Source organism: Sphaerodactylus townsendi, linkage group LG07 (assembly GCF_021028975.2).
Source record: "Sphaerodactylus townsendi isolate TG3544 linkage group LG07, MPM_Stown_v2.3, whole genome shotgun sequence".
Taxonomy (NCBI): Eukaryota; Metazoa; Chordata; class Lepidosauria; order Squamata; family Sphaerodactylidae; genus Sphaerodactylus; species Sphaerodactylus townsendi.
Genome location: NC_059431.1, coordinates 44,352,836 through 44,365,889, shown reverse-complemented (window position 1 = coordinate 44,365,889; position 13,054 = coordinate 44,352,836). Strand labels below are relative to the sequence as shown.

Below are 13,054 nucleotides of genomic sequence, written 5' to 3'. Positions count from 1 at the left end.
GCCCAAGCTTAGTTAAGATCTAACTTTTCCCCCAATCTTTTATTGTCTTCTTGTTAGTTGATATGGGTGTGGGTATATTTTTTCAATCTATCCCAATGTTTTCCTTCAAATAGTGTTACTGTAAAATGAAATAATGTTCTGTTGCCCATTTTAACTGCACTTTTATAATGTTTCAGGTACCTATTTACTTGAAGCAACTAAATCTAATGGTGAGTTGCAACATTTCACAATGGTTAGTGTGGGGATTATACTGTTTAAATGCCATTTGTTTAATGGTAATTTTTGATATTTTCATTGTAAGCTGTCTTTGAGAACCATTTTTTTAGGTCTGTATCTTATGATTTTTGCTGAATCAAAGGCATCAAGTAACACAAGCAGTTTGGGCCAAATAGTATTCTATGTAAAATATCTTGCTGCAACATCTAATTTCTTCCCGTACATTTAAAATTATTTTTACCTTCCCTGTAGTTCCACTTGGGTAATTTCTAATGAAAAGTCTTCAGGGCCTTCAGGAATGTCATCATCATGAATTTCAGCAAAAACAGTTTTCACAGACTCATTGGGTTCAAACGTAAGCTCTCCCATCATGATAGCAAAGTCCATGCTTTCCACTGCAGTTCCATTCAATACTTGATACCAGAGACGAACCTGCCCATAATGTCCATGTGAACGGACAACTGTGATGTTAGCCTGTGGGAGGCAAACATTTCTTAAGCTTCTGATGTTCTTTGAAGCATCTAATGGTTTAATTCTGAGGCTGAAATTCTGATATATTTAATTCGGACAGTGGAAAATTTAGGGTACCTGGTGATATTTTTTTTTTGCCTTGCCTCAGCATGCCATGTTTTGTTTGTTTTTAATCCTATCTGAGGATCACCGGGGAGATGTAACAGGAAGGATGAGGGATATGTCAAAATCGCTAGAATGAGGCAGCTTTATGTATTAATGTATTGTCGAAGGCTTTCACGGCCGGAATCACTGGGGTGCTGTGTGGTTTCTGGGCTGTATGGCTGTGTTCTAGCAGCATTCTCTCCTGACGTTTTGCCTGCATCTGTGGCTGGCATCTTCAGAGGATCTGATAGTTGGAAAGGAAAGCAAGTGGAGTATATATACCTGTGAGTAAAGGTCAACAGGTGAGGGCATCTGAATAGGAGTGGCCTGGCAAGTGAGTAACAATGAATTGGAGCATGTGAGTAACAAAAGAGATAGCAAGGTCAAAAGGTGAGACATCTGAATAGAAGTAGTCTGGCCTTTGTTCCCTTTGATTATCTGTAGTCATCCTGTGTCTGTTTGGAGCTGATTAGTCACTGTCTTGACTCTAGTCTTCTACAGACATCAGAAGGGCTGCAAGACCAAGAACAATCCACATGAACAAAGATAAAGAGCCATCTAGAGGGAAAGTGTTCTTACCATACATCAAGGGAACCACTGACCGTATAGAAAAACTGATTAAGAAGCATAACCTACAAACAATCTACAGACCCACTAAGAAAATTCAACAAATGCTACGTTCAACAAAGGATAAGAGGGATCCTCTAGCTACTGCAGGAGTCTACCGCATACCATGTAGCTGTGGACAAGTCTACATAGGAACCACCAAACGCAGCGCACAGACACGAATCAAAGAACACGAAAGGAACTGCAGACTATTTCAGCCAGAAAAATCAGCAATAGCAGAACACATAATAAACCAACCTGGACACATAATATTATTTGAAAACACAGAAATTCTGGACCACTCTGACCCAACCACCATTATGTCCAGACTACACAGAAGAGAAGCCATTGGAAATCCACAAGCACATGGACAATTTCAACAGAAAGGAAGAAACCTTGAAAATGAACAGAATTTGGCTGCCAGTTTTGAAAAACACTAGAATCAAGACAGTGACTAATCAGCTCCACACAGACACAGGATGACTACAGATAATCAAAGGCCAGACTACTTCTATTCAGATGCCTCACCTATTGACCTTGCTATCTCTTTTGTTACTCACATGCTACAATTCATTGTTACTCACTTGCCAGGCCACTCCTATTCAGATGCCCTCACCTGTTGACCTTTACTCACAGGTATATATACTCCACTTGCTTTCCTTTCCAACTATCAGATCCTCTGAAGATGCCTGCCACAGATGCAGGCGAAACGTCAAGAGAGAATGCTGCTAGAACATGGCCATACAGCCCAGAAACCATGCAGCACCCCAGCTTTATGTATTGTACATTTTGTCCATGAAAGTTCCTCCAACCTTCAGAAAGAGTTGTTGGACAGCATGCAGTTCAGAAAAGAGAAAAGTGAAATAATCAACCCATTTCATGAGCACTTTCTAATTAAGTCTTGTTCTTAATAGAAAAACCTCCGATTTACACCTCAAATAAGGAAAAGCCATTCCATACCCATTTTTCTTCTTCTGTTATCTGCAGTAGTTCCTGGGAAAATGAAAAGCACCCATATGGCAAGTCACTAGCAGCCATCGTGATTTCTGCTGTGCTGGCAGACTCATTTATGGTTCCTTCATCACTAATACCAGTGAGATGAAACTGGTACACTTGCTTCTCCTCAGGGAGGTTATCATCTAGAGCCTAAATAAGGGGAACAAATCAAGGTGAAAGATTTTGAGTATTTCTTATGAAAGGGGCTGAATCCTACTATTAAATGTGAACCAAGATATACTGTCTAGCCAACATGGGATACTGCATGGGATACTACAAAAACTAATTCTATAATTCATACCTGTACTAGTACAACAGCAGCAGACTGCCTGTCTCTCATAGTCAACATCCCTGATACCTCAGCAAATTCCTTCTGATGAGGGGGTGTTATATTCCAGGAGACTGTGACCTCTCCAAAAATCCCTGGCCCACGTACTAAGCTGCAGACAACAACAGACACACAGCAATGCTTCAAATATGGTGTCATGGATGTGATTCTGACTCAAATATCTCCAAGCAAAAACACTGCAGTCCATCCTAAGTTGAATATTTCCTCCACAAAAATGTAACAGCAAAATGACAGCAGAATGTGTAAATTATGTCACTAGAGCTATTATAGCTTGGACCTCTGAACTTCTACGAATTGTTATGGCATAATGGCACTTTCAGTCTTACATTAATTCACACTTAACTTTATCAGTTCTGAGTTACAATGACAGCCAGTGTGGTATAGGGGTCAGAATATCAGACTAGGACTGGACAGACCAAGATCAAATCCCCATTCAAGCATGAAGCATGAAGACCAATCGCTTTCCGCTTAATCTGCCTCATAAACTGCTATGAGAATAAACATAGAAGTATCATGTATATAACAGGCAGACTAGCCACTACAGAGCCAAAATTGCATTCTCTGAATGCTTTTTGATGTCATCTTCAACAACACTAGCCACAAATCCAGAACCAAAATGACAAGTTCCATCATGGGACTTGCAATTACCATTGCTGGTTTTATATGAAAGTTACCATTTCCCCCATGTTGATTTTATTTATTTGTTCTGACTAACTAAATGTCTAGCTTGTGGGTGTCCAGCATACCATACATGACTATGTACTCAAAAGGAAAGTCCAACCTCTGAAAGAAATCTAAAAAATGCACAGGTTAATTGTAATTAGAAGTCAAGGCTTGTCCTGCAGTTATTTTTGTAAAAACATCCCCCAGCCCATATGGATCTTATTTGAATATATTCTTGACAAAACACATAATACTTTAAAGATAATCTTTTTTCTTTTTAAAAAAAGTCATTCCAGAAGCAGTGACCCCATCATCCAGTGAGGACCATGGGAGCTTTGTGAATTATTCAGCATGAGACAAATGAGACCACAGAGAGTAATGAAACTTTGAGACTGTCTAACCAGAATAGTGTGTTTAAAAATTAAAGATGCATACTGTTATTATGAATATATTAAATAAGAATGAGTTTCCTATTAATATATAAATGTTATACATATTTACCAGTCACAATGTTTTGCAAAAGAGGCAGGAATCAATGAATTACCTACCCAATAAAAGCAGATCCATTATATCTGCCTACTGGTTCTCCAATTAGGATATGAGAAGATGATGAGGCAACCCCAACAATTCCAGAAGCTCCCCGATCTCCTAATATGGTAATGGTTGCTATACCTAGAAATACAAAGAACTTGCTGAAAAACAATAATTAGTGTATTTATTTATCTAACTGATGGAATTTTATCTCATCTTTCTCTACAATAAATTCAAGAAGGCTTATAAATAATGAAATTAATAGACATTTCTGCATGGCAGTTGATTTCTGATTGCCTAATGTTACTGCAGCTACCACTGAAATAATGTAAGTATACCATTTCTTTCAATTAAATAGCAATATTTAAAACAACACTTTTTAACCACAAAATTGAAGAATTTAACTGAGCTAGACCCCTCAAAATTCAGTCTGTGTGTTTATTATCTGGTAAGTAAGATGATAATTCCATTGAACACTGAGATAGTAAAATAAAATTAGTCACCCAAATCCACACAACTTATACTTTATTTTGGGGAGGTGGAAGGAAAGATGTGAAATACAACAAAAATACAGTATATTCCTTGTAGACTGAGCTGTCAGACTGAAAGTTTGTTTCTGCTTCCGGGGTAACATTTTAAGCTCTAATGGTAAAATCCAATGTATGAAAGATTAGCGGAATAATCAGATTCTACAACAAGCAATAGCCCCAACCAATCTTTCTTTATCATATTTGAATGTTGTTTCCAAAGTGAAAAAGTTGTATACTTGCCATTGGTAGCAGATATCTCTGTGCCATCAGTGGACAAAAGGTGAACATGGTAATTTTCATCAGCTTCCAACAGACCATCTTGAATTGCCTGCAAATGTATAGTTTTCTCTAATTCCATCTGCATTAGAACAAGACGGGACAGAAAATTATTTCTCTTTAAAATGTGACTCATTAGTGGGACAAATTGATCTTCATTTCTAAATGAAACAGGTTTTTTTGCCAGGGAAGTCTTAAATTTTTGTAGGAAAGATTTATAGTGAGATCCTAAGTACAGTTAACATCCTTCTAGGTTATTAAAGGGCTTAGAATGGTATAATATTCTGCTTCGGCTGGTAGCAGCTAGCCCCACAGACATGCTTTTTTTCAAGAATGCACTTAATAGTGTACAAAGTTAGCACTAGTTATGGCCAAAATATTTCACTAGTTGTTGCCAACAGTATATTGCAGATTAAAGTTGTACATATGCTGAAGTCTGCAAATCACCTGGGCCCACCATCTCACGCAGTCCATATGAAACACATGAGTCTCACTAAGATCATGATGTCATGATAATCTTCACATTTTTGCACCTTCATGGTGAAAGACCTGTCATAGTTTGAATTTTGATCACACGTATCTTTCCAAAGGATCTCTGCTGCACAAGCAAGATGAATCTCACTGACACAGCATTCGTAAGAATAATTTATGGAATTGTGGCTATCTGCTTCATATGAACATGGAACTATCAAGCTGGAGCTACTAGACACCCTGTCTAATTCAGTGTACCAATTGACATGCTGAGGTGCAATGGTTTCATGAGGATTATACACTACATCAGGGATGTCACAAGGTGGCAGTGCATAAGGGACAAAATACATGCAATAGAAGACAGAAATTGTGAGAACAGGTCTTCGATTACCAGGTTTTGCATCATAATTTTCAGAGCTGCAATATGAAGCTGGTAGAAGAAGTTAAATATTTTTCACTGAATTCCTGCATAATAATACTGATAATAAGTATTCTAAAGAAGAGTCCGAAGTATCTTTGGGTCACAAAAACATGTGAAAAAGAAGCTGTGGAGAAATTGTCTGTATTAGCCTGACTGAAGCCATTTTGAAATAGGCTTTTGCTGAAGTGCTCAAAATTACATATCTCTAGCTTCCTCCCAACTCTCTCGATCTGATACCGAGTAGCAGTTGGCTGAAAGTCACTGCCCAGCTGTGGGAAGTTTTCCTAACGGTTAAAACTTCAACAAGTCCTTTCAAGTTCCTGCACCTGATAACAATAATGAATATCACTAACCACTCTTGTTAATTGGCACTAACTTATGATTGGTCTGCTTGAGCCACCTTACCTATAGCTTCTCTATCATTGTCTTTCAATATTACACCAGTTGACCATTTTCCTGCCTACAGCTGTAGACAACACTATGCTTTCAATTTTAGCTTGCTAGAACTTATCAAGCAATTTTCTTTTTTTTTCTCTCGCCTTGGAGCTAAAAGCTATGCTACCATAGATATGTTTTACTTGCTAATTTTAATTGATTCAATTATTTTGATGCTACTGGCTCTCATGCAATTGATTGTGTGTGGGCTATGCAAATGTACCCTTGTTTGTTGAGAATGTGCTGTACTCAATACACCCTAAAAATATTTTATTCAACTTTCTGCCTCTGTGTGCTCTCCAAATCCTGACCCATGTTGAGAGGAAGCTAGAAAGCTGTACCTCTACAGAAGCCCCCCCCCCCCACTTCAAGGGACAGACAGAAAAAGAGGAAGAGACAAAGAGAGGGGGATAGAGAGAAATGAACCAGATATACCTGAGCAAACAGAAGAGTTCCATTAAGAGGAGTGAGATCATATTTAGCTGCCTCTTCAAGAATCCAAATAAGTCGAACTTCTCCCTCGCCTCCAGGACTCCGACTTATGGTAAGAAATGCATTTGCAGCAGGATCACCAGTTGACTGGGGTTCCTTCACTGTTACCTTAAAAATAATGGAAGAGGATAGGCAAGAGAAGCAGAAGCTTTCATCTGTGCACACATCCTTACCGGACAAGGTCTTTTCTTTCTACATTCAAAACTTTGACCATTCCATCATGTTTACTATTTCTGTTAAGTCTTTTGGGAAGCAGAAAACCCAATATGATATTACAGAGGAAACACACAATAAAAATCATCAACAGCAACAGTACACACTTGATGAAAAGCCCTCAGCATCAGAAATACTGACATTAGTTGTAAAACAGCAGTTGTAGAACAATTCAATTGGTTGATTACATTTCTCAAGGAATGACGGCCCAACTCAGCATGTACTAGTGGCTGAGTCATAAGGGAACAACCTAGTGTCCTTCCTGTGCAAGCAGTCTGTTAGCAACAAAGGACCAGAACACCTTAATATCATCTTAATATCCTGTCTACAAATAACATCTTATCTTCATTTAAAGCCAGCTACTATAAGCCTCTCTAATATTAAAGCTATCTGTACAAAACTATTCTGGCAAGGAAAAAAAGAAAAGCCAGTTGATTAACCCAATGCCTGGAATAGGGCAATGAAAAACAGACCAAGTTTTTTGTTGGGATTTTGCAAGTGTCTGTCACAACTCAGTCATAAAAGGGTTAACTGTATGCAAACAAGTTTCTGAAGTCATGGTTTATGAACTGATCTGTTGATTAGCCATTGGTCAGTGAGCCATTACTTACATGTTAGTGAGCACGTACATCTGAAGTTATAAAGCTAACTGTGTTTCTTTGTTTGAGCACAATATGAGGTAGACGATATCATGCGAGACAGCAGATAGGTAGCAAGATGTAACTAAATGTACAGAAATGTAGATGGGTAACAGGAAGGGAAGGATTTTTTATTTTTTTCTCCATTTAACCCTCCCTTTATAGTTAGTAAACTCATATATAAAAAACAACTGAGAATCTATCTCTTCTGTTCTACTCTACTAATCTCTCTCTCTCTCTCTCTCTCTCTCCCCTAAAGGACTTAAGCCTGAGCATGCCCAGAAGAAAAAGCCCTTGCACATGAGCTGAAGGGTAAAAGGGCTCTTAGCCTAGAGCTGGAAGAACATCTGCTAGCAAAGAGAGGAAGACCTGTTCTGTGCCCTCCCATTTTGTCAAATAAATAAGCTTGAAGGTTAACACCAGCTACTTTGTCATGAGCAGCCTGTCTAAGCCGCCTTGAGTCTTCCTGAAAAAGGTGGGGTATAAATGTAATGTAATAAATGTAATAAATAATAAGGAAACTGAAAGCCATCCCAGTGAAAACAAAGCTGGTAACTTTGCCATTGATACTTCTAGTTACCTTTTGCCATTAAAAGAGCAAGAGTGCACAAATATGGTCTGTGAAAGTGAAACTATACATTATGAGATATGCAGAATAACGTTAATACTGGAAGCCTCACATCAAGCTCTCCTCCATCATAATACACAATCTGACATCCTCATGTACTGCTATGCACTCTGTTTTGTGTTGTGCAGAAAGGGTCATAGTTCTTCATCAATATAGTCCAAAGGATCATCTCCAGCTGGAGAAGAGTTTTCAGTTTCCCCTCCTGAACATCATCCAATCCAGAAGGGGATTCTGACCAGTGGCCCCCCAAAAGGGACCAGCAGTAGTCTCATAGCCCCATGCAGACAAAGAGGGTGAAGTGATCAACAGTACCTACGAGAATGATCACTGTTATGTGAAGACCAGCGCTTGACAAGTCTGTCTGTCTTGATCATGGTGAGCACAGTATGGCACTCTGGAAATCTTAGGCAGCCATATTTTGTCCTCAGCATAACGCTGTGGAGGCAGGTCTGAGGAGGGTAACAGAACCTCCACAATGCAGTCCAAAGCCATAAGGGACGATGGCTTGCTGAAAGACAAGGTTGGCATCGGGGGCTTCCTCAGTGGTGATGGGGAATGTTGTGGAGAATGTCATCGAGAGGAGATGACTCATCAGTGGGAGCCTCCAACGCCTCTATGGCATGTAATAAAGATTTGGTGGCAGACGTCTAGCAGGACTTGGCAACAAGCTGCAGTGCTGAGACGGTGGAGTGTCAGGGTCTGTTCCCCCGCTGTGTCTGACAGTGAAGATGACAGCCGTCATGCCGGTCTTTTGACTCAGGAACACCTAGCCGCAGTACCTCACTGGAGGATGAGGACCCAGCTGCAGCCACACCGGCCTCTGATGGCCTTACAGACCTAGGGCCAGATCAGCCATCACCCCCAGAACAGACCCAGAGCTCACCTCCAGCCTCCCCAGCTTGCAGTCCTCCTAGTTCCCCTACCACACTAGAGCAGTGCCGGCAACTGCTGTGGCAGGACCTGACAGAGCGCCGGTGATCAGCTAGACTGGCTGCTCGCAAGATGTGAGTGCTCACAGACTCGGCTCCCTAAGCAAGATGTGAGTACTCACAGACTTGGCTCCCTGAAACTTGGGAATTAGTCCCACATGGATAAAGAGGGCTGGTTGCTGCTTCATGCTTTTGCAGAGGACAACAACTCACATTGCTGGCTGTCCTGCTCTGAACCTTGTGTTAAACCTGACTTTGTGGACTTTGCTGAACCTTGTGTTAAACCTGACTTTGTGGACTTTGCTGAACCTTGTGTTAAACCTGACTTTGTGGACTTTGCTGAACTTTGTGTTACACCTGACCTTATGGACTTTGTTGAACTGGTTTTGGGGAACTGAGTTTGTGTGACCTTTGCTGCACCAATGGAGTGGTGAGCTTCTTTGATTATTCTGTTATCAGTAAAACTGTGAGTGTTCTCTACACTTTGCCTCGTGCCTCCTTTGTGGCCAGCCCGTGACATGGTGAATTGCTATGTCACTGAGAATAGACACTGGTGGTGATGATGTCCACTCAGAAAGGAGATGACTGTCTCTGTGGTGCTTTGACAGTGGACTCCGGCCTCTCTTGGTGGCTGATGGAGAAAAAGTCCACTCTGGGGACAGAGATCCAGAACATGGCAGGCTAAGACATGAAGGATTAGAGCCAGTAGGTTGAGTAGAAGATTTGGCCTCCATAGTGAAATAATTTTGAAAAAAATTCAGTTTCATTCAGCAATGACGAAGATCTCACAGAAGGTCCTTTCTCCACAGTGGCAGAAAAAGAACTGAGGGATCCGTGCTCTCTCCCCTCCTTTTCATGTGACCTCTAGGTGGGAAAGGCAGGCCCTGCCTAAAGTTGGGGGGACAAGAGCACTCAGCTCTGCAAATCTTTCTCAAAAAGCTTGCTATAGTTCTCTGCAGCTGACCTGCGCATGTGCAGTCCCAATGTGGGACTGCACATGTAGACCACTTCAATGAACATTATACTCCCCCATCTTCTAGCTTACTCAAAATCTATGTCATGTCAGATTTATTTATGGTCACTGACCAATAAAATTCCAGATTTAAAATTGCACAGATACAAATACAACACAGATGGAATATATATCAAAATCTATGCAAAGGAAAGAGCCTGCCTCATGTCTCCACAGTCATCCTGCAGAGGCTTACTTTTCACTCTGTGGCAGATTCCGCATGTGCAAAGAACAGCGGTGTGAAAACAGTGTGAAAACAGTGCAAAAGGGTTTAAATCGGTGTAAAAGGTTTTACACTGTTTTCACACCACTGTTTTTTGGCCCATGCAGAATCTGCCAAAGATGCATAGTTTTGTACATTAGTTTTGATATTCATCACTTTCCCTAGAATATACATTTTTCAAAGTTCATAAAATGTAAGAGTATTTGTTTTGGATCAATACTTTATTAAAAGTGTTCAGAATTAGTCTTAACTGTGATTTTTTGTGTTATACAACCCTGGCTTGTTCCCTTGTGATATCCATTCAAAGTCCACAACTACAGAGATACCCAACTAGAGAGACGGCAATGGAATCAGCATTTGTCAGAGCAACTAGGATTTTGGTGGTCATTTTGTGAGTGGATTCCTGGTTTCCCAACCAACCATAGTGAAAAGGAAATATGGTTAGGCATTATATCTATACTGCGACACTTATCACACAAATATCTCAAATGAACCAGATTGGTCCTACTTACAAACTTTTCTTTAAACCCAAATACTCCAACTGGAGAGTCGTTGGGTGGAATAGCAACAGCCACCTGCACGGCAGCTCCTAATCTGGCATCACCTGTCACTCCAAGTAAAGTGACACTGAACAATTCTAAAAATTCAACAATGTCATCATCTATGATGGTAATCTCAATCATTCCCGTCTCCTGAGGGGGGAAAAACACAATGAATACATTAAATGCATCATTATGATCAGCATGGTAAAACACAGCATATGTCAATAATGCATTTCATGAAATGGAACACGTTACAAAACAGACTTATTCACTGAGGACCTGGACGATACATACTTAATTTTTAAAATGAGATTTTTTCCCCCTCCACCAAAGTAACTATCATTGGAAAGGAAGTACATCATTCCAGCCTACTGAGAATTATGATTAAGCATTTGCTGCACTGGGCATTTATACAACGCTTTCCTGATGCCAAGAGACCATATTTGTCATTAAGGACAATGCAGGTAGCAAACAACAGCTTTCAAAACGTGAAAGAAAATACAAATGAAAATGCAAAAGTCACACACACACACACACAAATGCATTCAAGCACTAACAACAGAATTGAAGCACATACACACACAAAAAAATTAGAGCTTGATCCCATGAACTCTTCCACTTAGCAAGACTCCTACTGGCACCAATAGGAACAAATGAGGTGAAGAGAAGAGAAATAAAGTTCTACAAATATTCACACAAAAGCCATGCAGTCAATAAAAAGCCCACATACTTGTCCATCTGCAAAGGTAAGGTTCCCAAACGATGGTGTAAAGTCATCCAGACTAGCAGTGGCAGGGGTAGCTTCCCAGTACAGATGTACAGATCCAAACTTTCCTGACTTTCGAACAACTGGTAACTTAATAACATTCTCTGGTGGAGGGACCTCATAACCAGTCACTGTTCCACTTACATCCTGGAAAGAAAAATAAAATGTGCATAAAAGCACCAGAGGCACAGAAAAACAACGAAGCTGCTTCACTGGAACTCGGGGCTATGACATGCAGCAATCCAATCAAAAACATTTTATCTCAGAGCTTCATTTAATTGTGCAAAGAGAATGAAGAACAAACTAACTGGCATTTTTAAATAAGTGACTTAAAACACAAGGCAGCGATACTGGCTCAGTTTGGACATTACACGAACCATGGTTTAACTGAAATTAAATATGGGTTGTGTTATTGTCTGAATACATACCATCACTAACTAAGGTTAGTTAGGGTCTGTCAATCCAGAATCTGAAACTATGATTTGAACCATTTTTAACCTAAGTACAGTTTTGCAAGACGTACGAACTCAGACATCCTGTCTTTATCTTCTTATGGTTTTTTTCTGCTTAAGGAGGGGAGACAGAGGTTGAGGGACACAGGTCAACCATTTGCAGAGTTACTAGTTAGTTAGTAAGGCTTGTTTGGGGTTTGTCAGGGACAAGGCCCCACATTCTGTCCTTAAATGAAGTACATTTCAAATGATATGGATCAAATCTAAGCACTGTACAGGGTAGTGGCATTTTTTTCAGGTTGCACTCACCTTGACAGCACTGAAATTAAATACTCCTCTGGGATCATCATTCTCTTCAATCATTATCTCAGCTATTTCTAAGCCAATTCTCTTCACACTTGGCTGCCCTCCAGTGAGTGAAGAGTCCAGCAACTGCACGTTGCTAATGTTGATTACAAATCCTTCCTGTAATTCTGGTATTGTATCCTGTGGGGAGAATATGCTTTTAAAAAAGCTTTTGCAGATTCAGATTATAATTTGGGGTAGTTTATAAAGAGCAGCCAAGTGCCAGTTAAGTATGAATTAACTATGGCTACCATTTGGAGGATGCTTTCCTGAGAGTATGCCCCAAAAAGGGGACTTGAATCCAAATAAACCTGCTTAAGAGTGCTACCTAAAACATTTAATATAGCATATGAATGTCTTCTTCCCATCTCAATTTAGGACAAGTTATTTAAAACAGAATAAGGGTACTTTACTGTTAAAAGAGCAATTCCCAATGTTAATGTTGACCAATGAAAAGCCTCCCTCTCATGCTTCAGACCATGATCAAGTAAAACACAAGTGGCCCAGACTCACACATTCTTTCACATTACCTTTTCAAATTCAGTGTGACAGAAACTATTAGATATGCTGCACATTAAAGTTGTACTGTTCTTCAGCCCTGTTAGTGACATGTTCTGCTTTACCAATCAGGAGTAGACTAAAATTCCTCCTTGAAACACACTTCCGTAACCAATGGATTTAATCCAGGTTCCATGAGGGAAACAT

General features: G+C 40.0%; 1 protein-coding gene across 1 annotated transcript in view; it reads right to left on the bottom strand.

Annotated features, from left to right (window-relative positions):
• ADGRV1 (adhesion G protein-coupled receptor V1) overlaps positions 1-13,054 on the bottom strand; it is a 301,407-nt gene that overhangs the window by 168,359 nt on the left and 119,994 nt on the right. The window contains exons 56-64 of the mRNA XM_048504356.1: positions 12,314-12,490; positions 11,517-11,699; positions 10,757-10,936; positions 6,545-6,709; positions 4,747-4,864; positions 3,994-4,117; positions 2,735-2,873; positions 2,398-2,583; positions 458-690 (exon numbers count right to left, since the gene is read on the bottom strand). Of these exons, the coding sequence (XP_048360313.1) occupies positions 458-690; positions 2,398-2,583; positions 2,735-2,873; positions 3,994-4,117; positions 4,747-4,864; positions 6,545-6,709; positions 10,757-10,936; positions 11,517-11,699; positions 12,314-12,490 (1,505 nt within the window). The remainder of the gene's footprint in view (positions 1-457; positions 691-2,397; positions 2,584-2,734; positions 2,874-3,993; positions 4,118-4,746; positions 4,865-6,544; positions 6,710-10,756; positions 10,937-11,516; positions 11,700-12,313; positions 12,491-13,054) is intronic.